Here is a 25,647-nt window from a genome sequence, read left to right as displayed (position 1 = left end):
CTGGATCACTTCCTGACAACAGGGATGTTTCAGCCTAAGAACATAAAGCAAGGACATCACTAACTTGTAGTTGTCTTCTATCATGGCCTCAGGGTCATCCTGTTCAATGGCTTCTCCAAAGAAGTCATCAAGCTGAGGTAGAAAGTCTCTGAAAATGCACAACATGAAACCAAATTCTATAACACTGAATTACTATCAAATGCTACCATGATACAATCCGAAGTTTATGATCAAAAGATTGCATCCTTTCAGCACATTCAGTGTTGAGTGTTTGCAGTGCTAGGCATCATCCTAGTACCAGCATGCTGCCTGCCCCCTGGGTGAGAAGCATGTGATTTACATAGAGACTGGCAGCCAAGGTTGAGTACACAAGTTTACTTATCCCTAAGGGGTATGTCACTGTCATGGCTGCAAGCAAAAGGTGTACATAATCTGATAAAGGAGCAGCAATAAAGGATAAGATGACATAAGTGACTGTTCATATTTATTTATGGCTAGTGATGGGTGATGATACTTTCTATGGGCAAGTATGTACAATGTGAATGAATCCCATAAACTTATGTACAAAGTAACAGAGGCCAGATGCCATGAATTATGAACATACACTCACAACAGGGCAATATGATGACGATATCAAAGGATATGATATCAGTGTACCCCAACCTTATGATTAAGGTAATATGGCACAACAACAGTACAATATGATGATGGATATCAAGGTATATGATATCAGTGTACCCCAATGTTATGATTAAGGTAATATGGCACAACAACAGTACAATATGATGACGATATCAAAGGATATGATATCAGTGTACCCCAATGTTATGATTAAGGTAATATGGCACAACAACAGTACAATATGATGATGGATATCAAGGTATATGATATCAGTGTACCCCAATGTTATGATTAAGGTAATATGGCACAACAACAGTACAATATGATGATGGATATCAAGGTATATGATATCAGTGTACCCCAATGTTATGATTAAGGTAATATGGCACAACAACAGTACAATATGATGATGGATATCAAGGTATATGATATCAGTGTACCCCAATGTTATGATTAAGGTAATATGGCACAACAACAGTACAATATGATGATGGATATCAAGGTATATGATATCAGTGTACCCCAATGTTATGATTAAGGTAATATGGCACAACAACAGTACAATATGATGATGGATATCAAGGTATATGATATCAGTGTACCCCAATGTTATGATTAAGGTAATATGGCACAACAACAGTACAATATGATGATGGATATCAAGGTATATGATATCAGTGTACCCCAATGTTATGATTAAGGTAATATGGCACAACAACAGTACAATATGATGATGGATATCAAGGTATATGATATCAGTGTACCCCAATGTTATGATTAAGGTAATATGGCACAACAACAGTACAATATGATGATGGATATCAAGGTATATGATATCAGTGTACCCCAATGTTATGATTAAGGTAATATGGCACAACAACAGTACAATATGATGATGGATATCAAGGTATATGATATCCAAGTATCCAAGCATTATGATAAAGGATATTATGATGAAAATGACAAAACTGTCATAAATCAATCTTTACCTCTTTTCATTCTTACACGCATCCATGTTGTCTGGATTGATGTTCCACAAGCGAGTCAGCTCTGCACTGCCCATCTTGATAATCTTTCCACCGCCAGCTTTCAAGTCATCCCCGATCCGTCGACGCTTGGCTCTGTACATTCAAGACGTAACAACCATGTAAAGATAACCTCTTACTCAACCCTATGGAAGTGACAGATGAATGTAAGCAGGAGTTCAGCATAACTCACCTGACTTTCATTTTCGGAGCATCCTTTGGTGTTTCCCTCTCATAGCTGGGGCAGCCCTCGTTCTTCCAGTTGTTCCAATTCTCCTCCCTCTGCAGGATGTGCTGTATCATGGACAATACACTGTTACATAGAGAATGTGCTGTATCATAGACAATATACTGTTACATAGAGAATGTGCTGTATCATAGACAATATACTGTTACATAGAGAATGTGCTGTATCATAGACAATATACTGTTACATAGAGAATGTGCTGTATCATAGACAATATACTGTTACATAGAGAATGTGCTGTATCATAGACAATATACTGTTACATAGAGAATGTGCTGTATCATGGACAATATACTGTTACATAGAGAATGTGCTGTATCATGGACAATACACTGTTACATAGAGAATGTGCTGCATCATAGACAATATACTGTTACATAGAGAATGTGCTGTATCATAGACAATATACTGTTACATAGAGAATGTGCTGCATCATAGACAATATACTGTTACATAGAGAATGTGCTGTATCATGGACAATACACTGTTACATAGAGAATGTGCTGTATCATAGACAATATACTGTTACATAGAGAATGTGCTGTATCATGGACAATATACTGTTACATAGAGAATGTGCTGCATCATAGACAATACACTGTTACATAGAGAATGTGCTGTATCATAGACAATACACTGTTACATAGAGAATGTGCTGTATCATAGACAATACACTGTTACATAGAGAATGTGCTGCATCATAGACAATACACTGTTACATAGAGAATGTGCTGCATCATAGACAATACACTGTTACATAGAGAATGTGCTGCATCATAGACAATACACTGTTACATAGAGAATGTGCTGTATCATAGACAATACACTGTTACATAGAGAATGTGCTGCACCATAGACAATACACTGTTACATAGAGAATGTGCTGCATCATAGACAATACACTGTTACATAGAGAATGTGCTGCATCATAGACAATACACTGTTACATAGAAAATGTGCTGTATCATAGACAATATCCTGTTACATAGAGAATGTGCTGTATCATAGACAATATCCTGTTACATAGAGAATGTGCTGTATCATGGACAATACACTGTTACATAGAGAATGTGCTGTATCATAGACAATATCCTGTTACATAGAAAATGTGCTGTAACATGCAACATGTTTTGTGACATGGAGAATGTGACAATGTTATTTAAACTATAAAGGGAGATAATCATGGGGAACTAAGATATATATGATAGATCAGGATGTCACTAAAACGGGAATATGGTAAAGGGAGATAACCAAAGGGATCTAAGATATATAATATATATCTGGATATCATAATTTAGCTGGAACACTGTAAAGGGAGATAATCACACAAAACTGTGACATTTAGAGACTGTTCATACTTTATGGCTCGGGGGGGACCCACCCCAACACACACACACCATCTCCTCAGGCAGTGTAATTGTGATAAGCTGATACCTTAGCTCCATTCACCCCTATAATCATTACCAATACAAGACTTTGTGTATCAGCTATATTAACAAATGCCCCCTCAGGCAATGTGTCTGCAATCAGCTGATACCTCAGCCCCATCCACCCCTAAAGTCAATGTTTACCTCAACTGTGGCAGCAAACTTCTCCCCCTCAGGAGGAGTCTCCCTGATCAGCTGGTAAACTTTCTCCTGGGCATTCTTTAACCAGTTGCTCTGATCATCATTCAAGACCTGGGTAGCACTGGGTAGTATTGAAAAAGAAACCAATATTTAGACGTCAACAACCGCAAAGCATCAATACTTTGATCATCTGTCATGCGACTATTCCATGAATTCTTAACTAAAGAGTATGGTGCTCATCATTTATGTTAAACAATATTATAAACATTGATTCAATAGATAGTGAGTGCTTTGTTGAGACTCACTTCTTAAACTTGACCTGAAGGTTGAGATACTGGAAGAGGATGAGGAACTGGACCAACACATAACGCCGGAAGTTGCTGTCACTCAGCTGCAGATCTAACAACTGAAACACACATAGCTGTATGTCACAATACCAGTCTTACTACTCCACACTAGAACCTAAAGCTGAAATACACAGCAGAACACCTCAATCCCACAGAGTACCCAAACAGTCTAACACATTGTGTATTTACAGTGAATTACTGTTGGTGTACTCTGGAATCCAGGTCTGGTATATGAAGGAAAATGGTAAAAGTGAGTGAGTGAATATGGTTTTACATTTCTTTTAGCAATATTCCTTCAATAGGATGGCAGGGACACCAGAAATGGGCTTCACACATTGTACCCATGTGGGAATTGAAACCTGGAATGACAACCAAACGCTGTAACCGCTAGGCTTTCATACTGCCCACCAAATGCTAATGATATACAACAGGCTGAATGTCAGTACCTTTTCACTGGTGAGGTACTTTGCAAAAAATGTCTGTGTTTCCGGTTGTTTCCTGGCATTGGGGTTCTTCCTCTGGGACTTCAGATCATCCAGCTTCAAGCTGTCAAAGGCTGCAAGCACCTCGTCTGCATTCTTAAATAACAAAAGTCACAAGGTGAAATGGGGTTTAACGTCGTACTTGAGAATATTTTGCTCATACCTTGACGTGCATGTGTGGCTGCTTGTACGAGCCCTGACTTAATTGCATAAACAGCGCTAGCTCACTGAGATGCCATGCCACAGTTAATCATGAATACCCCACTCAGACACATTACACTGACTCCCAGCCATTATACTGACTCCTTGTCTTACCCATTAATGCCGAACACCAGGCACGGAACAACAAGTACCATATTTTATAATCCTTTGGTATTACACAGCTGGAGGTCGAACTAGTGACCTTCTGCTCTCTGGGTAGATGCTCTAACCACTACACCATCAGAGGCCATCACAAAAATCACAGTAAGTACTGAATGCCATCAATATCAATCAAATCTTGCCAGTACTGATCATTCTGGATTAACTAAGCATTATATTGAGAAAATCATGAGAGCTCAGAATTAGAGAGTAAAGAATTACCACAACAAACTGTTTCCATGCAACCTTCTCGTAGCACTGTGCTGGTTTTCGGAAGTATTCCTGAAGTGACCAGAATCTCCTGTAAAGGTTGTAGTCTATAGGTACACCACTAGAGCTGTAAATAAAAAAATGACCAACATAATAATGGTGATTTCGGAATATGATAGATGTGGAGGTATCACCAGGAACTAGGATATATGCTGTATCAAGATGTCAATATAGCTTGAACCATGTAAAGGGAGATAATCACGAAGAACTAGACTATATGCTAGATCAGGGTGTCATTTAAACTGGAAAACGGTAAAGGGAGATAACCACAGCAAACTAAGATATCTGGATAGCATAAAACCAAATCACTGTAAGAGATAATCACGGGGAACTAAGATATATGATGTATATCAGGATATCAAAGCGTGAATGCTTTAAAGAGAGATAATCACATGAAACTAGGATATAACAGATCATGATGTCATGATACACTTTCTCATTATCATTAAAACACCCGCACATTATCAAAAATGAACAGGCAACTATAACTTGATAATGTCTGCAAAATGCTTGACAATGGGGCATTATCAAGCCCGTTGTTAGGTGACATAATAAGCAGCTCAGCTGTTGATTTTCAATCACCTACAGCTCATTTGAACTTGGGTTCATTATTGAACTCATATTTGTCACACGTATCTGTGCCATTATGTAATTAAAACATACAGCAATGAAAACACTGAATGGAAATTTAAGATTGCTGAGCACTGAAAACAATGGTGGCTGGTAGTATGGGCAAAGGTCAAGGTCGAATGTCATCATTCTCAAAAGTTACATATCTGCGTTGTTCTTTGATGTGTCCATAGTTGTAAAAATTGTGTCAGTGACCTCCATCTTTTGCTGTTAGCAGTAAATGCTCCTAAACTGATGCCATTGGTTTTACTCTTATTTTATTAAAAATTCTATCCATTTTAGCTATCATAACAATAACGCTACTTTTCAGGGCATTATTATTTGCAGGAGTCCTTCGTCAGTCAGTTCATGACAGACATCTGGCTTCTCCAAACGATAACGCCCTGAAAGATTGAGTTACTCTGTATGTGCTCTATGATATTTATGGTGGGGTGAGGATATTTCAGGATATCAAAGCTTGAAAAAGGGAGAAAATCATATGAAACTAGGATGATGTCATGAGAGCTGGAACCCTGTAAAGGGAGACAACCAAAGGACAAATAGGGTATAGGTAAGATCGCATGTCACTGGCACACAGTAAAGGGAGATAACCACAAGGAACTATTCCATGCGGTGTATCAGTAGATCAGCTGGATTGGAACACACTCTCCTTGACAACAAGTTGGATTGTCATAACTTTACCACTTCTTTGACTGAGGAAATCCAGTTTGTATCTGAAGGTTTTTAAGTTTACCTGGAAAAGTCATCCATTTCCCCTTCCTCAACATCCATCCTTTCATCCTTGCTGTCATCCTTCAGCTGAAATGAAAACAGCATGTGTTCAAGAAAAGAAATGTCAACTTTGAAATATTACTCCAATAAAACTAAAAAATAAACAAGTTGTTTAAGACACTAAAATTAAGATACTGACACAGTTCACAGTTTGTTACGAGGGAGGAGTGCAAAGAAAGGGTGAAGCTGGATGTCAAATATGAAGAAAACCTAGTTAACAATTCTTGAAATATCTAGCTCATGAGCATAAAAAACTAAAATCCCCTTGTGAACTTGAAATGAGGATCAAGATCACCAAACCTGACTTAGACCTTTCTTACACTGTGGTGAGCGTAGGTACCAAATATGAATAGAATGTAGACTAAGGCTCTTAAGATATTCCTATTTGTATGCATGGAAAAACCTTATCACGCCACACTCTGTTCAGTTCCCTGCTTTAAACATACACAAGATGGTAAGGTGTAACTGCCAATGCCTTTACCTTTATTTTGCGTTGATCTGACTTGACATTGTACACAGTGACATTGTCCAGGTTAAACTGACTCATGAGGTTGAGAGCCGACTTCTCTGACAGTGGAAAGAGTCGTGACAGAAACAGCTGAATCCGACCACAGAAAACTGTGTTCTGGGACTTGCTGAGACGACGAATTAAATCTGCAATGATGACAACAGGGTTCATACAAATTATCAGTAATCAAAGTAAAAGGCCTTTTCAGGGACATTTCAAGACCAAAGAACAAGTTTAGAAAACTATAGTAATACATATAACACATTAGTAGTTGAATACAGACAGGGTTGGTCAAATGTAGTCACGAACTTCGTCCTACTTAGATTTCTTTTGAAGCTGATGAACATAATAAACTCCAATGATTACTTATGTAATTGATCATGTTAGAGGCTCCAAACGTAAGCAATGGCTAAAAGCTAAAATGCTCTCTTTTTACCTTGAAATTTTACTTTTCTGTTGGGACTTTTATCCCTCAATAATACACCAATAATAGTACATGTATTAATAATTTCCAAATACTAGTCTGAGCAATGTATATGGGTATAGAATCTGCATCAACCTACTACCTTCTGCTGCAATTTAGCATCTTCACATTTGGTGTTAGTCTCTTATTTCATGTCTTACTAAGTATTTACTGTGAAAAGAGACAGCAATAGTACATTAGAAATATTGCAGTGAGAAAGTTCATCTGAAACAATCACATCATACCATTGCACATTCGTAGAAGGTAGTTTTTTCCTGCATCATAAAACATGCTCTGAAAACAACAAAAAGAAATATATTTCAATTTGCACCATTGAGCTCACAAAGAAAAGTATACAGTATTCATGACTCATTAATAAACTCATGCTATTCGTGCATGTTATCAAAAAAGTCACTGAAAATAAGTCAAATTATTCTTATCAGGATGAGACACTGAGGATAAAGAAGTTGAAGAGTACCCTCCAATGACTGATTCTATAGTCACTACATGCCCAGTTATTGATCATAATATATGAGGTCTTCAACAAGCCTTCACTCACAGACTTCCATGTTGTCACTTTTTCCTCCACGATGTTGAACACCTCCTCACACTTGTCCAAGGTCATCATGTCAAATATGTCTGACAACATCAGGAATGGTGTGGAGGCCGAGCACATCTCTATCACAAAAAATGACCACAGTCGTACAAAGATCTAACAGTCTTAAGACTAATGTTTGTTTAAGGTCACATTCAGCAATATTCCAGCTATATGGCGGTGGCTTGTGAATGATCGAGTCTGAACCAGACAATCCTGCAATGAATATTTTGAGTAACAAGTGGGTATAATCAACTAAGTCACTGAGTCTTACCACCCTGACCACCATTCGGTCATTTGACCAGAATAGTTGCTGAGGACTTTTTCTAACCTCATATCTCCTCTATGTTTTAACATATGTGAAGAGAGTTTGACACTGACAAAATGTCCTTGAAATATAGTCATGTTTATGGTTTGAAACAACCAATTTGATAAAACTAAAAGCACACTTCAGCAAGGATAATGTCTCTTGATTTCCAAATTACAAACAGACAATTTGTTAGATCATGAGCAAAAATGGGCTTCACACATTGTACCCATGTGGGAATCGAACACATGTCATACGCGTGATAAGCCAAAGCCTTAACCATTAGGCTACTGTCATAGAGAAGAGTAAGGAACATAAGCAAATGTTATATTAAATTCATGCCTTAGCATCTGTACGAGCGACAAAAAATGAGACAGTATTGTGTTCAATCACATATTTTCTCAATCAATCTCCGGTTACAATCCATTCCTGCCCAAACATCAATCCTGCAAGCTGACTCATGGGAGACAATTCATAATTACTCATAGGTATTTTCCTCTTTAGTGAATGTGCCACCAGTCTTTACATGTGCACATATTTATAGACATTGGATTACATGTTTCAGGCATCATAAATATTTGGCTGTGTCACACAGACATTTTAAAGCTTGAATGATGGCTTGTGTTTAAGATAAACTTGACTTAAATAACTAGGGACATATTTTAAAATTATTCAAGTGATAATAGAGAAAAACATATATCCTGTTACTATTATCCATTTTTTTCCAGTGAGAAGTCTTTTCCTGTTTGGAAAATTTCATTAACTAACACGCACATGATAATCTAATCTCACAAGATATTCAGTTACTGAGAACATCACTTCATAAAAGCAAAGTCATTATCAAATATCAAACTCTGCCATGTATTTGAAATAAGTGATGAATTCTGTGGTCATAGTGCCAGTGATTTCTTTTGTTGTGACCAAAATATGCCTATTGATATATCCAACATACGTGATATCTGTTATCCATGGTGACCTATAATTATCTACATATGTATCTTGTATGAAGCACCATATTGGATACCATGGTTACTCATGGACTCACCTTTCGAAGCTGCTTCTACAGAAAAGTGTATCAGAGCCTTGAAAACATCATAGCCCTTTTGAAAAACCTGAAGCAGAAAATGAGTAACTTAGCCAACAAGCTACTAAAAATTCAAATATATATCATTAAAGGATGCAATGAAGCTTTTGAGACCAGACTCATGGCGTACAGTTCTAACTGAATTTCAACCCATAAGATGTTTTTTTCTGTTTCTAGAGTGAATTAATATAATCAGATGAAAGTCTCCACAACTGGTTGTGTATTGATTCAGTATGGCAATACTGTACATGTGTCATATTGTGATCAAAGACCCACAATACAAAATACTGATTTACACCTTCTGTGTCAATGACTCTTAAAAGCCAGGAGTGAAAGGGTAGTCTTGTGGTTAAAGCATTCACTCATCACACCAGACCCATGTTAGATTCTCCACATGAGTACAACAGGTGTAGCCCATTTATGGTGTCTCCCACTGTGATATTGTTCAAATAATGCTAAAAGCTACATATAACTAAACTCACTGACTCCAAAACCAAACAATAATTTACAACATTGAAAGTTTCTCCCAACAAACCTGTCTGCATCATGTACATGATATTGGAAATAAAGATTGCGTTCAATTGTCTACATATTGTATCTGAAGGCCTTTTGGGATGTCAAATAAAGCTGTTCCTGATTTCACCATGGTTATGGTTCTTATAAATGTGATCATCATAAGTCCATGGTAAAACATACAACAAAGATTCCTTTGTGGAATGGGCGCTGGCAACATTAGTCTACCTACCAGAGCTTCCTTCAGTGCATCTCTCAGAGACTGATCCAGAGCCAACTTCTTTTCTGTTTCACTGTAATGTCAGTCAGAGTTAAGAAGTATGCATAAATGTAAATGCGGTCACCTCAAAAACTGAAAGTTTATTATAATCATTAATTAATGAAGTCCCTGGAATTAAATACCAGCAAACCTCAAGGGCATGGAGCTGCAGTGTTGGCAATTTTGAAAATCAGCCGTGAACCCCTTAACTAGATTCAGGGGTCATCATGATTAGCTTCTCCTCTCACAAGTTCTCTTTACGTAAAACAGTATTATGATGTGTTTTTAAAGTTTGTGGTGGTGCTTGCTAAAGGTAGGCCGCTGCACCAGTTTTAGCTTCACTAACAACACCAGGATTTGAACCCACAATAACAGGGTTCTAACAGGAAAATGGAAGCAACTCTGTATTGACAAATTGTAGACATGTTGGGTATACAAGTAGTCATACACCAGAAGCATGTTCAGAATCGGAAACGCCTGCGAACGCCTGCGAGCGCTCCATCCTGAACGCTTGTGTCTGGACGAGCGCCTGCAAACTATACTCACAGCTGCCTCGCTAAGCGAACAAAGATGGCGACCATGTTTAAAAGAAAATAAACCATTCAAATCATTGTCATTAGTTAGCATCCACCTGAAGAGTGGGCAAGGAATAGCCATGAAACATTGTGTAAAGCATAAAGAAGAAGTTGATATCCATAACGTTTGGTCTTATACATGTTCAAAGTCATTCGTCACCACTTGCCACTTTCCGCAACCTCCAACAAGAAGACAAAAAGCTCTTTCACGGAATAACATGAGTTTGGTCACAAATGGTTTGATGTAAGCAAGCGCTTGCATCCACTCAGGACCCATGTGAGTGCTTGTGGTTCTGAACATGTGTCGGGTAAGCAAAATCTTATCATTTAAGGAGAATCATACAACACAGGCGTTCAAGTTTGTTTTTTGTAGCCACTTGCCCCAGGGCACGTGACTTCAAGAAAGTAACTTGTCCTGACTAATTTTCCACTTGCCCTGACTTCATCACACAATCTTTGACGTTAATGTTTACTGGACTATTTTTCCAAGAGTGATAAATTTCAGAGAACGATACCTCTAAATTATTATTACTGCAAAATGTAATAGCTACATCGTGAACAGATATGAAATGAAATCCAAGTTTATTTGTAGTCTGAAACCGTATGTGGAAATTATCTAAAAGTTAACAGACAAGTAAGACACCATTATTTCATTGCCCCAAATGAAAACTGATTTAACCCCGGTCTCAGGCAATGGGATTTTTTAACCTCTGCAACAATTCTTGAGGAATTAGCCACACACTCATGTACAAAGCTTTCAAAGAAACTGTTATAGATCTGTGTACTGACAAAAAGAATATAGAAATCAATTAGTTATATTAGCTAATGATAGATTCCAATAAATCACCTCAATTGCATATATATATTTTTTCTAACTGGTTCACAACATTGACAACATGAAACATGCACTACCTATATGATAACTCATATTATCTTGACTTGCACATAAATGTCAAACCGATCACGTGCCATAGGTATATTTTTTTGTTAAATGGGACCACACAGGTACCTAATAACAAGATATCATCAAGAATTATCTACCTTGTTTGCATTGTTTGTAAACAAACACTAGATGCTGCAATTTGGTGTTGTAATGTTCCCATTGGAGTCAATGCTCTCCAGATACCCATGCCATCACTAAGCAACAGTTTCAATCTATCCACAGTGTACAAAAATCACTCTGTCTGTGCCACTGGGGTCACAGTCTTGTCCAGGTGCCATGTTGGTACAGCTCAAACTACGGCTGTCACTGACCACAAGAGTGTACACATAGTGTCTCTCTGTATTTATCAGTGAGTAGGTGATTCTGAGAAGGAACGCATAAGACAAGCCATCCAGAATAAACTAGCACAAATTCACCTTCTTCTACTTGCCCTGTCTTGAAGCTAGTGACCCAAAATGACTCATCTTTCTCAATGCCGTGAAGCGGCAATCATTACCAATGTGTTGACGTCCACCTGAGAGGGATCAGTGACAAAAATGCTGTAACTTCTAGACCACCATTGCCATTTTCATAGCAGTGTACCATAAACACTCTCCACATTACCTGTTGTCGATTATCGATACGTCTACAGTAACCTCTTGTTTAGTGTAATGCGAGTGTTGTCTGCGAGGCTTGTGCATTACAATACAGGTCATACAGTTTGACCACAGATAGCAATACATGTACTTGTTTGGGAATATGAATGTCAAACCAATTCTTTTACATCCGACATGATACATCATGAGATTCTGAAGGGGCATGTAGAAGCTGGTGAAAATATAAGACGAGTATATGGATGGCAATAAAGAAGTTGCCATCCATATACTTGTTTCATACGATAGACAATGTCTACTCACCTGCCAGAATACTTGTCAATACTCTCAAGAGTGGACTGGATGTCTTCGCTGGTACTTGCATGATGGAGAGATTCCTGAAATACAAACTCATTTGTGCAACAGTGATTTGATGAATAATGCTGAACATGTTGTCATCACGGTCATTGAATACAGTAGAATTTTTTTAGTATGACTAGCATATATTTGAAAAATAACTTCCATATTTGAAAAGATATGGAGTTGCTATGTCAAGATCATACAAATGTTGCTGTAAAACTGACATCATATTTTAACATAATCCAAAACTGACATATTTTTCAACTTCACAGCATTGTTGAGTCCCTTTAATATGTTCACAACAAATTACCGCTCAGAGACAGATTACTATTTCATAACATTAAAAACACATGTAATGGGAAATTTATCAAATATGTCACAAATAAAAAAGCCTTAGAGTCCACTCGGGAATGAATGTTTGTTTACCAAGCCATTTGCAATTATTACCCATTTGTGTGCACACAAAATATGATGTAACCTTGGTTTGTGGGTTACATGGTGGGTTACAATACATCACTATGTATGACCAGAGACCTATTCTATTATATGGTCTCTGGTATGACAGCTCACTGCAGTAAGTATTGACCCAAGGAAAGCAGATGATGAGATGTGAGAGGGTTGGTGCAAACGGTATCGCTTTTCACTTGACATTTTGTAAAAAGGAAAATTTGTTTTTGTTGTACTAGAGAAACTGGGCTATTTATATCAGTGTTGTAATGAACAGATTGGTAACATTTTTGCCAGTGCAGTATGGCATTTTGCACGAATTTAGGTTACGGTTCCGCATTTGTTAATTTAACTTTCTAGTAATGGATCAACCAGACAGTTTCAATATGATGTGATATGGTCATGGTTGGCTAGCCTAACTCCACAACAACAACCGGAGAAATGTAGCCTCGTACGGTGGCTGTTGTGTGTTGTTTTCTCAGACTTTATGCACGAATACCGAGACACAGTTAAGGAAAAACGTTTCAGCGATACATTTAAACGGTGGTGAATCGATACCACAACCCGATTGCGAGTGCTTCATTAAACCTACTAATAAACGGCTGAAAACGCAAGATAACCTCCACGAAACATACCGTAAACGTTTTTCTACTGCCTGAGAAATCGAACTGCATGGACGCAGCCATGTTTGTTTTTTCTACACATAAAGTGTGACGTAGTCCACAAGCACCTGAAATCACTGGTACCGTGTCAACATCGAGAAACGTTTAATTCTCTTCGGATGGTTTCACCGTTGCAGTGATTATACAGAGCGTGTCGTTTTATTTCAGTAAGCATTTTTAGCGAATCGCAGGTTGCTCATCCGCTGTCGAGTGTGTTTCATATCGTGGTTATTATAAATTACGTGTCTCTGGCCAGCGGCACCTTACTGGTCTTTCCTCCAGCTAGGTGATGGATCGCGACTGATAAGATATTTAGAACAGCGATAAATTTCAGTTCACTCGGGAAAATCCTGGTTAAATCCAAGGAGAGCTGACAACAACTCACTGACTCTGGGACATCCAGGTTAAAATAGGTCTTCAGCAGCCCATGCAGGATGCTTGAAGTAAGAGTATACAGCCGTTCTGTAGACAACCAACAGGATTTGTTGATGCATGCCATTATGCCCCAGTCGCATAGGTTGATGATCATCACGAGTATCACAGTATGTCTGGGCCAGACTTGATAATTTACAAACATGTAGCTGGAATATTTGGGGGTATAACTTTTAAATAACACACAATCTGAAAACAACTATATTATGTTCTTTTCAGCAGGAAGACATTCAGCGAAACGTTCTGATTAAAAGGATCAGTGCTTGTGATGTCCAGATTTCCAGTTGAACCAAATGAAGGTCGAAGACAAGTATTTCCAAACATGAAGTCAGACAAAGTTTCTGTGCCCATGGAATCAGGAGTTGAGAAGAAGGAGGAGGTTTCACTGCTTGGCATTGATCTGTCCAACCTCTCACGGAGCACGCAGTTTATAATTCTAACTGTGGCAACCTTCTTCTTTTACCTCATCTATGGCTATCTTCAGGTAATTATATCTGTAGTCAAAGTAACATTTATTAGGTTCAGGTAAAATGAGGTTTGGTTGTGACATAAGCTGATTATGTTAAAGTCATGAAACTTGTAACTTTTTTTTAGAATATTTACACAAGTTTCAGTTCAAAATCTATAGGTCTCCCAGGTAAGAGTACCTATTCAGCAACCTTTGTTTCTAAAGAAAGATTCACTGGACAATTGGAAGGCCACAGCCTGTGATGATTCATTGCCCAGAAAGTACCAGTTTTGATGTCATGGTACTGTGTGATCATATTTTCATGTAAAACTTATTTATATTCTTTCAGTGATTCAGTCTCCCAGTGTTGGAGACAATATTACTTTTTTGTATTATTGTTTTATAAACAGTTCTTGAAAAGACTTGAACTGTAATTTGAAATAAATCAGACTTGTTGAAACCAAGTCATGGCTGATAATTGTTAACATTTGGGTTTTTGTACCTTGTTTTCTTCCAGAAAAACAAAAGAGAGAGGAATACTTTTTCTTCAGTCTATTATGATTTGCATTGCAATAGTTCCTTCACACGTTGTAATAGTTTACAATTACTGAAAATAGTTCTTATCATCATAATCATTTCACACAATTCTCAATGGAATCAAAAGGAAGGTTTAAATGTCAGATTGACCTGTGGCGAAAACTAGGTAGAGAAGTGGATCTCCAAATTATTGCAAAGGCATTTATGACATCATGGGAAAGTGTGTTAGTAATGGAAAAAAAAACTGTTCATGTAAAGACCTCAAGAAGTTATATTCTGTTAGGTATTGCACAGTGATACTGGTTTTGTTTAAATTGATCTCAATTTCATATTTTAATGAGTTTCTTGAAAACATGTGTGTTTCCTTAGCAGGTGCATAAAAAATGCTTAAATTTCAATCAATCAATCAATCAATCAAGTTTATTTTGTAGCAAGGCCTTAGGCCCAGGTACAATCCAAATAAATAAGTGTAATTATAAGATAGTGGCAAATTTAGATAGTGATAAATTTAGAGGTCAGTGATCTGAATGAACCCTGTGTTTAAACAATTTCTATTATATGAAAATGGATGATAAAATTACAAGTACCTGGACAACTCTAAATCAGCTGCTATATGTTATGACTGCAGTGGTTTAGTTTGTTTAGCACATTGTCATCCATCAAATGTGAATATATCAGGGAAAAAGGTGAGGTTTTGTATCTTTGGGCCCTGTTTTTTTTTATACAGACCCAGCTTGTCCTTGCTCAGTTCTAGTGTTTTCCCCTCATGAGGAGTCTGGGTAGAGAAAAAAATCCCCAGCAAACTATATTTGCCATAAGAGGCAGTTATCTTGGATTGAACAGTCAGCAATTGCTTCTGTCAGTCTACCTTGATGGCCTTGCGAAAATATATCAGATTTGAATGTGGCCGAACTGTTTCCATCCATGGTGTAGTCGTTGGAGTATCTGGCTAGATTGACAGTTCAAACCCTGGCTGAGTCATACCATTCTTAAGCAATATTTTGTTCTTTGTTAAAGACAAGGACTGGTTGACTTGAAGCCTTTATTTTGAGTGGGGTGCCCATGTTAAACTGCAGCATGGTATCTCAGGTGACTAGTTGACTCCTCATGTATGGCATCTCAATTGATTAGTGCCAGAAAAACCTATAGCTTGGTCCTTGAGTAAAAGCAGCCACACACAGATCATGAGATACATACATATATAAGGGCAATAACCTGGACCAAGATGTTAAACCCCGTGTGATAGAATCAGTACATGTTATAGTTGCGCTTACTGTTCCTGTCAAGATAGATAGATAGATAGATAGATAGATAGATAGATAGATAGATAGATAGATAGATAGATAGATAGATAGATAGATAGGATATTTATATAGTGCACATAACAATATGATAAAGATAGGTTGCATTTGTCGCAGTGAAAGACTATTAAGCTGATATTTTCTCATTTTCTTTCAGGAGCTAATTTTTCAACTGAAAGGGTTCAAACCTTTTGGCTGGTACTTGACCTTGGTGCAGTTTGCGTGCTATACACTGTTTGGACTCACAGAACTGCAGTTTAAACAGGACAAGAGTAGAAAGTAGGTTTTGTTTCCATGTTTACTTGAGTGTATATACCTGGTAGCTGATATAATATTTATAGCACCCGTAGCTCCTGTGTTACAATATAGGAGGTACAATGGCTACGAGAAAACTTACGAGTTCTTAGAATTACGAGAGTTTTGTGAAACGGGCCCCAGTCTATGACTAGTGCAAATCCTTGTCTACAGAAAATGATTGCTATAGCCAGACTGGGCATGTAGACTCGAAGTTTTTGCACAGTTCTGAGTAAATATAGAAAATGTATCCTTGGATCAGTAAGATCAGTCAACTGATGAAGACTGTAGGCATGGTAAGGTTGCTGCTTTTAGTGAGTTGTGACCTTTTAATCATAAACGGTGCAATAATTTATTCAAATGGAGCCACAACTGTAACTGCTTTGACAGTTTTGATTTTATGTATTTTCAGTTCTTTGTCTTTTACATAAGATTAGGAAAGAATACATGAAAGAACTGCTACTGTATTATATACCCTTGAGGATCAAGATAGTGGTTAGGTTATCTATGTTTATGTGAATGAGTGAGTTTAATTTTATACTGCACTCAGCAATATTCCAGCTATATGGCAGTAAATAAGCTATGTACCTGTAATAATCACGAAAGGTCCAGACAATCCAGTGATCAACAACGAGAGCATCGATTGGTGCAACTTGGATACAGTATAATGTGTCAACCAAGTCAGAGTGCCTGACCACCCAATCCTGTTAGTTGCCTTTTACTTTGTTTATATACAGTACTACAAGAGTGTAAAAGTTTTATCACTAAGACGAAGGTGTTTCATGTTTACAGGATACCCATGCAGGCCTACTGGTTATTGGCCTTTCTGACGGTAGCCTCCATGGGATTGTCCAACACATCAGTTGGCTACCTCAATTACCCAACTCAGGTGATATTCAAATGCTGCAAGCTGATCCCAGTACTCATTGGAGGAATTCTCATTCAAGGTAGTCTGACTGAACATATCACAATGATGTGTGATTTAGGATATTAAGTGGGTGCTCTTCTCCAATTCATGGTGTTTCCAGAAAAGAGATTAGATTCCCCACAATGGGTACAATATGTGAATCCCATTTCTGGTGTTGGTGGAATATTGCTAAAGTTGGTATAAAAGCAAACTCACGCACTCTCACTCACTCACTAACTCACTCATTCACTCACTCACACATCGTTGTGTCACAATTGCACAGATCGATGTTCATGCTGTTGATCACTGAATTGTCTGATTCAGACTCAATTATTTGTAGACCATCGGCACATAACAGGAATATTGCTGAGTGCTCTGTAGACTAAACTCACTCAATATTTCTTCAGGTGAGATGGCAGCACAGGTTAATTATCAGTATATTGGTCTAGTATCAGATGCCATCAGAGATAGGACTGGAACAATGTCACATTCGTTGTTTCAGGAAAGAAGTTCAACTCTATTGACATGACAGCATGTCTAATGATGAGTATTGGGCTCGTCCTGTTCATGCTTGCAGACTCTAGTGTATCACCAAACTTCAACCAGTATGGTAAGAATTGTCCCCCTTTTATCACTAACTCATGATATTTGTATTTCTTGTTCTTATTGACTAATCATACAATGTTCATCAAATCGTCATACATCAACCGAAGAATGAGGAGCTGCTTCAAGCTTATAGCAAGATTATCTTGAAATTACATTTTTCATACCAAGATTGAAACCGAGCAGCCTTGAAAATATTTTGCCCCAAAACATACTTCTCAAATTTTCAAGGCCTCTTGATGTTTTGCTTAATGCCATCATTAAAGTTAATCTGTCATGCCACTTCTTTCATTAGTAAACAGTTATCTTTTTTAATGTGTGTCACATTAAGTGTGAAATTCTTTGTAAATCTGTAAAGTATTTCAGCATTCTTGTAGTTGTTGTTCGATTGTTCCTAGTTGAGGGAGTGTTTCAGGCTCGATGACAGTGTGACAGAAAACAAATACACCATGCTTCTCATGCTCAGTAGGGAATATGCATTAGGTGTTCCAGATAATTTTGTTTTTGGGTTAATTGTGTACAATGTTGTTGCTGCTAGTAACTTGAAATGCTTACCTCCATCAGGTGTCATCCTGATATCTCTTGCCCTGTGTTCGGATGGAGCCATAGGCAATGTCCAGGAGAAAACACTGAAGAAGTACAGTGCCTCAAACTCAGAAATGGTATGTGTGGCCACAATAAGTTTTGATTTGATTGATATTTAAAACACAACAGAAAAGTGAAATAAAAGGACAAGATTTTATGAATAATGACCTCAAATTCTTTCAGTTGTTTACTGCATTGAAAGTTAGACTACAGTGTTAAAACATGCTTGAATGTATCACAGATATCCTTCAGAGGGCACTAAGCTGAGTATAGTGGCTATGTCATGTTTGTAACTGTAACGTTCATGGAATACATTTCTAATGTGATCATGATGCTGTTTCAGGTGTTGTATTCCTATGGAATTGGGTTTCTCTACATTTTGGTAGGACTCTGCGTCTCTGGCCAGATAGTTCCAGCTTTTGTTTTCTGTCAGGATGTAAGTTGGTGCTTGTGTGTTAGATAAACCTACTCTTTACCATGCATACCAGGTGTTTTGTAATAGTTCATTTTCATGGAAATGATATTCCATGTTGGTGGTATCTTTATTACTCATCTTGGGTGTTATTTCTGTGAATTATGTGTTTGTTTTATATTGTTGATGGGAATTGGGTGTTGTTTGTTGCTTAAAGATGCACTCTGCAGTATTCAAGCTATATGACTGCAGTAAATAATCAAGTCTTGACCTGAAAATCCAGTGATCAAGAGCATGAGCATTGATCAACGCTGTTGGGATCAGATGATGTTCAAGCCAAGTCAACGATCCCTTTAGTCACCTCTTACGTCAAGCACAGGTTACAGAACATCAATTTTAACCCAATCTTCATGCTTTGTGTTACAGCACATAGTGAAGACGTACGGTTATGCAGTCTTGTTCTCTGTGTCTGGGTACTTGGGTATCAGTGTTGTCCTCACCCTGGTCAAGACTTTTGGGGCACTTGTAGCTGTAACAGGTAATATTCAGTCAGCACCATGAACTTAAACCTGTATAAAACTAGTTTGAACAAGTTGCACTGTATACCTGCAAAGACTTCTTACGACTATCAGTCTGTCTGTCCAACCTGATGAAATGCCTGGCCAAATACGCAATGCTTGCAAGTATCAGATGAGCAAATTTGGTATTCTGTGATCAGAATGAGTGCATTATATAGAAGTTATTTAAAATTATGAATTTACATGGAAGACCACATGGAAAGAATATTTATGATGTATGACCTATCTGAATCAGGTCGCATTATTGAAGTTCGTACTGTATTAATAGTACACTATTGTTTCAGTGACCACATGTAGGAAAGCTGTCACCATCGTCCTGTCCTTTCTGTTCTTCACAAAACCATTTACATTCCAGTAAGTATAAACTGATTCCTACTGCAGTCCATGCTGTTAAGTGGATGGAAGTGATTAGTAAGTACAGGTGTATTGAAGTTGCCAATACATACAGGTGTATTGGAGTTGCCAATACATACAGGTGTATTGAAGGTGCCAGTACATACAGGTGTATTGAAGTTACCAGTACATACAGGTGTATTGAAGTTGCAAGTACATACAGGTGTATTGAAGTTGCCAATACATACATGTGGACTGAAGTTGCCACTACATATAGGTGTATTGAAGTTGCTAGTACACACATGTGTAGGCAAGTTGCCAGTACATACAGATGTATTGAAGTTGCCAGTACATACATGTGTATTGAAGTTGCCAATACATACATGTGTCTTGAAGTTGCCAGTACAGACAGATTTATTGAAGTTGCCAATACATACAGGCGTATTGGAGTTGCCAATTCATACAGGTGTATTGAAGTTGCAAGTACATACAGGTGTATTCAAGTTGCCAGTACATACAATTGTATTCAAGTGGGCCATAAGTACAGGTGTACTAAAGTGGTCAATAAGTATCGGGCCCGGTTGTTCAAAGCACCATTATTTTCATAAATGAGGTTCTGTCACCATGGAGCTAGGTCTTGAACTAATGCTAATGGTAATGTGAGCTGATGCACCTCGTCTCCTGATGGTAAGTTAACGTGTTCATAACTGACCATTAAAACTTAACAGAGCTTTGAGCAACAGGCTTTTGCTCTCTTAACATTAACGTTCTGTTAAGGACTAGTTAACGGTCAGTTAAAATTTAACAGGCTTTTGAACAACCTGTCCAGATGTTTTAAAGGGTCAATGTGGTCACAGAGACACACATGATGGGCACTCAATACCTGGTGTTGGTGTGTTGTTAAGTGCCGCATGCAGCAATATTCCAGTGATACAGTGGCAGTCTGTATCTAATCAGCTTGGGAGGCTTGTCACTTTTATTTGTGTGTGTAACAGTTTTTTATTTCCATTTAAAAAAAGTGATTTTGACTTGGCTGCATCCCGATCATCCATTTGCCCTCTATAAGAATGAGTGTCTGTTAGAATGAGTGTGACTGAATCTACACACTCATTAACACATGCTAAACTTGCCAAGCTGTATTTCTGAGGGAAAGAAAAATAGAAAATGTGTTCCTCCCTCACCACTTTTTTCTCTCTCAAAAATTTTTAAATATTCTACCGTCCTTGTCATTTTTTAAAAAATTGTTCTCAAGAAACATTTAATTTTTTATGCAGCCTTACGTCTCTAGATATGCTTGGTCATGTCTGGTGGTGATGTGGAGTGTTGTATATACATAATGCCACTTGTTTACGTCTACAGATATGTATAGTCGGATCTGGTGATGCTGAGTGTTGTATATATGTAATACCACCTTGTTACGTCTACAGATATCTATGGTCGGGTCTGGTGATGCAGAGTGTTGTATATATGTAATACCACCTTGTTACGTCTACAGATATCTATGGTCGGATCTGGTGATGCAGAGTGTTGTATATATGTAATACCACCTTGTTACGTCTACAGATATCTATGGTCGGGTCTGGTGATGCAGAGTGTTGTATATATGTAATACCACCTTCTTACGTCTACAGATATCTATGGTCGAGTCTGGTGATGCTGAGTGTTGTATATATGTAATACCACCTTGTTACGTCTACAGATATCTATGGTCGAGTCTGGTGATGCTGAGTGTTGTATATATGTAATACCACCTTGTTACGTCTACAGATATCTATGGTCGAGTCTGGTGATGCTGAGTGTTGTATATATGTAATACCACCTTGTTACGTCTACAGATATCTATGGTCGAGTCTGGTGATGCTGAGTGTTGTATATATGTAATACCACCTTGTTACGTCTACAGATATCTATGGTCGAGTCTGGTGATGCTGAGTGTTGTATATATGTAATACCACCTTGTTACGTCTACAGATATCTATGGTCGAGTCTGGTGATGCTGAGTGTTGTATATATGTAATACCACCTTGTTACGTCTACAGATATCTATGGTCGAGTCTGGTGATGCTGAGTGTTGTATATATGTAATACCACCTTGTTACGTCTACAGATATCTATGGTCGAGTCTGGTGATGCTGAGTGTTGTATATATGTAATACCACCTTGTTACGTCTACAGATATCTATGGTCGAGTCTGGTGGTGGTGCTGGGCATCTACCTCAACCTGTACAGCAAGAACAAAGAGTCCTGGGACCAAAAGTTTAACAAGTTCCTCCAGAGGTGGGGACTACGACCGAGAGAGCTAGAGGCGGAGAATATTGTCTGATGTGTGATACATTTATGGGGATGTACAGTTTCTGTGGTTTTTATTGTGAGTTGTCAATGGATATCAAACTCCAAGGTAAAGATGGTATCAGAGTGCTGCTTGAGTGTGTTGAAAAGATGTTGAAATCATGGACAGAGAAATCCTCCAATGTTCATGATGTTGTGTACCTATACTTGTGGGTTTCACCAAGGTATTAAACTCCACACACTTGCATCATTTCAAGCTTCTCTCTCACATCAGGCAAACACACTGTGATATTAGGGACAGTTCAATATTTATGAGGGTTGTTGAAGCACACAAAAGAACATGAATGACTTTAGCTCTGATTGATGATAAATCTAAATTTTGGAGATGATTTGCATGTATTTCTGACAGTTCTGTGGTATTGCTACCATCTCTATGTGGAATACCGATGTAGAAATGTAAGGTTTTGAACGATCTATTGCCATAGGCAGCAATATTTATGCTGTCACAGCACATGGTGATATCTAAGGCAAGTGACTTTGTTTAAAATATTCATTGGTTTCTTCCAGTAGTGAATGGGTACCCGGTGGGTTGAGATAGTATTAAGAATGTTAACCTTGCACTTCACAGGCAGCTTATGTTGTATACTCCCCAGGGAACTGGGAAGTAACATTGAGATACCTAAGGTAAATGACTTTGTTAAAAATATTCCTTGGTTTCACCCAGTAGTGAATGGGTACCCGGTGGGTTGAGATGGTATTAAGAATGTTAACCTTGCACTTCACAGGCAGCTTACATTGTATACCCCCCAGGGAGCTTGGAACTAACATTGAGAGCACACTTACCCTCTGACAGAGTATTAATACTGCAACAGAATGGCTATTCACAAAGTGAATGGAACTTTGCGCATTATAAATGTACGAAATTATTAGATGTGATGTTGGTAGCTGTATTTGATATGAAACCACATTCACTGGGGTTTATATTGCATAATGAATAGCATCAAGATATAATTAAATTGTCACTGTTGGGACACCATATACAAGGATGCATTCAGAACCACATGCATTTATAGTGTTTCCAGATATTTATTAGCATTATTTTAAGTACACTAAAGGCACGAATATTTTCAGAGTGCCTTGGAACTGTTTCTTTTATTATTTAAGGTACACTTTTAATGTTTCATTTATTCTTGACTAATTATTAGTCTTATGTGTTAGCAATAACGTGATATTGGCATGTGTTTTAGTGTGAATGTGGTTTTAACAGAATGTAATACTATATTAAATGTAATACAGTTTAAGACCAATTTTATTTCTTGTTTTACAGATTTTTGTCCTCAGAAAACCTAAAGGCAGGGGAGAAAAAAATAAAAATAAAATCACCAATCAAAGTAATATTCCTTCCAAATACTCAGAGTACATGTATTTTACTTTTAGCAATTTACGTATACGGGGCAAAACAAACAATCTAAATAAAACCTATTGCTTGACCAATAAAAACATTTGGATTATATTTTTGAGTGGGGAAACTTAAATATCTTTTTTTTTTCTTACTCTTGAAAAAAACAAACAAAAACAGGCGGATCCCTAAAACAAGAAATAAAATTGGTCTGGCTTTGTGGATAAAATGATACTCGGTGCCATGACATCATTTTTGTGTGATGGGAGTGAAAGAATACAGCAGAGTGTTTGGAGGGTTTTGTGATGCATTGGAAGACCTCCCAGGAGTTTAGTACATGTCTCAAAAACTTTTGTTACCTTCATATCTGTATTTATTTTTTATATATGTATATATTTTTTAAAGAGAAAAATTGACAAGATTTCAAATTGATGTGGAAAACCTGTGCAGTGATTGTTGATGTGAATGTAGGTAGATTGCATCATGTTGAGAGCACTTTTGAATATGTTCATACCTGGATACTCTAAAAAACTATAAATTAGAATAGGAATCTGCGTATGCTGGTCATGAGGTGACATGATCAGGTGGTCAGGCTTTGTTGATAAACGTTGTCATATCTTTGTTGTAGAGATGGATAATCATGATGTAAGTTGTCTGGTGCCGATTCCATAGTTAACAGTGAGTGAATTTGACTTTATGCCACAGTCAGCAATATTCCATGGCGACAGGCCATATTATTTGGAAGTGGTCTGCAAGGAATCGTGTCTGAACCAGACAATCCAGTGATCAAAAGCATAAGATAGATCCTAGCAATTGGGATACGATGACATGCAAACAAGTCGGCGAGTCTGATCACACTATCTCATTAGATGCCTCTTACAAGCATTGGTTACTGAAGAGAGAGTGAGTTTAGTTTTACGCCACACTCGGCAATATTCCAGCTATATGGCGACAATCTGTCAGTAATCGAGTCTGGACCAGACAATCCCGTGATCAACAGGATGAGCCTCTATCTGTGCACGTGGGAACCAATGACGTGTCAACCAAGTCAGTGAGTCTGACCACTCGATCCCGTTAGTCGCCTTTTATGACAAGCATAATCGCCTTTTATAGCAAGCATGGGTTGCTGAAGGCCTATTCTACCCCGGACCTTCACGGGTCAGTTACTAAAGATCAATTCTAACCTGGATCTTCACGAGTCTGAAACTTAACACACCATCATCATAAAACGGGAGTCTTCTGGACGTGGATTTTAAGAAGAAGCAAGGAAACACTTCATTTTGACTGAGTTCAATGTGTCTTTAAGGTATCTAGTTGATTTGTGGTTGTTTTCAAGGTCTTCGTAAAGGTTAAATATTTGTCTCCATAGTACACACTGCCATTTTAACATTGCACATATCAATACCTCGGTTGGTCTAATATATGGAGACATATACAGATAGAAAAAGTTTACAGTCATGAATGTTTGGGGGAATATTTTCATAAATTTGAGTTTTGCTCAGTACATAATTAAAATTGTTTAATTCTCCAAAATAAATTGGTGACTTTGTTCCAGGAACATGTTGATCATTATAATGATGATCATGAAGTGCAACAGTGTTGACAAAACTAAACCTCACTGCTGATTGGGAGAAGGGAATCCACGTCTCTCTTTTTGTTTAACCTCTACTTATTTTTTGCATGTTATGGTTAACACAGATAACGTGGTGAAAGCACAATGTATGGCCAAATTGTGTACAAAAATAGCCTTGCTTTTCTTGCATTTTGTAGAAAACTGAGAGAGAGAAAACATTTTTAATGCTATCATTTAATAAGGAGGTAACATATACAGCTGGCCTACATGGCTAGGTTACTTTCAAATCTGATATTCTGTAAAAGGCATGGCATGGCATAGGTTATGTTAAATTTTGTTTGGAAAAA

The 25,647-nt window shown here is 37.7% G+C and overlaps 2 protein-coding genes across 3 annotated transcripts in view; one reads left to right on the top strand and one right to left on the bottom strand.

The window, feature by feature from the left end:
• LOC137291737 (THO complex subunit 1-like) overlaps positions 1-13,669 on the bottom strand; it is a 23,623-nt gene extending 9,954 nt beyond the window's left edge. The window contains exons 1-15 of the mRNA XM_067823232.1: positions 13,583-13,669; positions 12,465-12,538; positions 10,024-10,084; positions 9,240-9,306; positions 7,852-7,970; positions 7,538-7,586; positions 6,803-6,975; positions 6,284-6,348; positions 4,873-4,987; positions 4,255-4,386; positions 3,767-3,867; positions 3,465-3,582; positions 1,840-1,940; positions 1,611-1,742; positions 65-148 (exon numbers count right to left, since the gene is read on the bottom strand). Coding sequence (XP_067679333.1) covers positions 65-148; positions 1,611-1,742; positions 1,840-1,940; positions 3,465-3,582; positions 3,767-3,867; positions 4,255-4,386; positions 4,873-4,987; positions 6,284-6,348; positions 6,803-6,975; positions 7,538-7,586; positions 7,852-7,970; positions 9,240-9,306; positions 10,024-10,084; positions 12,465-12,538; positions 13,583-13,633 — 1,442 coding nt within the window. The 5' untranslated portion in view covers positions 13,634-13,669. The remainder of the gene's footprint in view (positions 1-64; positions 149-1,610; positions 1,743-1,839; positions 1,941-3,464; positions 3,583-3,766; positions 3,868-4,254; positions 4,387-4,872; positions 4,988-6,283; positions 6,349-6,802; positions 6,976-7,537; positions 7,587-7,851; positions 7,971-9,239; positions 9,307-10,023; positions 10,085-12,464; positions 12,539-13,582) is intronic.
• Positions 13,663-25,647, top strand: LOC137291738 (adenosine 3'-phospho 5'-phosphosulfate transporter 2-like). Of its 2 annotated transcripts, none has more exons than XM_067823234.1 (10): positions 13,663-13,776; positions 14,261-14,525; positions 16,485-16,606; positions 17,414-17,568; positions 18,031-18,138; positions 18,696-18,793; positions 19,060-19,152; positions 19,555-19,666; positions 19,991-20,060; positions 22,215-25,647. In XM_067823234.1, the coding sequence occupies exons 2-10, from the start codon at positions 14,310-14,312 to the stop codon at positions 22,360-22,362; spliced, it is 1,122 nt and encodes a 373-aa protein (XP_067679335.1). In that variant the 5' UTR covers positions 13,663-13,776; positions 14,261-14,309; the 3' UTR covers positions 22,363-25,647. The 2 variants fall into 2 exon arrangements, with proteins under 2 accessions (XP_067679335.1, XP_067679334.1); XM_067823233.1 differs by lacking the exon at positions 13,663-13,776 and adding an exon at positions 13,963-14,052 and having other exon boundaries at positions 22,215-22,448.

The sequence above is a fragment of the Haliotis asinina genome, chromosome 7 (assembly GCF_037392515.1).
Source record: "Haliotis asinina isolate JCU_RB_2024 chromosome 7, JCU_Hal_asi_v2, whole genome shotgun sequence".
In the NCBI taxonomy this organism is placed as follows: Eukaryota; Metazoa; Mollusca; class Gastropoda; order Lepetellida; family Haliotidae; genus Haliotis; species Haliotis asinina.
This window is presented reverse-complemented; position numbering and strand designations above follow the sequence as displayed.

Coding starts and splice junctions, on each gene's coding strand:
- LOC137291738 (XM_067823234.1), top strand. CDS start 14,310: ATGTCCAGATTTCCAGTTGAACCAAATGAAGGTCGAAGACAAGTATTT. Junction 16,607..17,413: donor AAACAGGACAAGAGTAGAAA/GTAGGTTTTGTT, acceptor TCATGTTTACAG/GATACCCATGCAGGCCTACT. Junction 20,061..22,214: donor ACAAAACCATTTACATTCCA/GTAAGTATAAAC, acceptor TTACGTCTACAG/ATATCTATGGTCGAGTCTGG.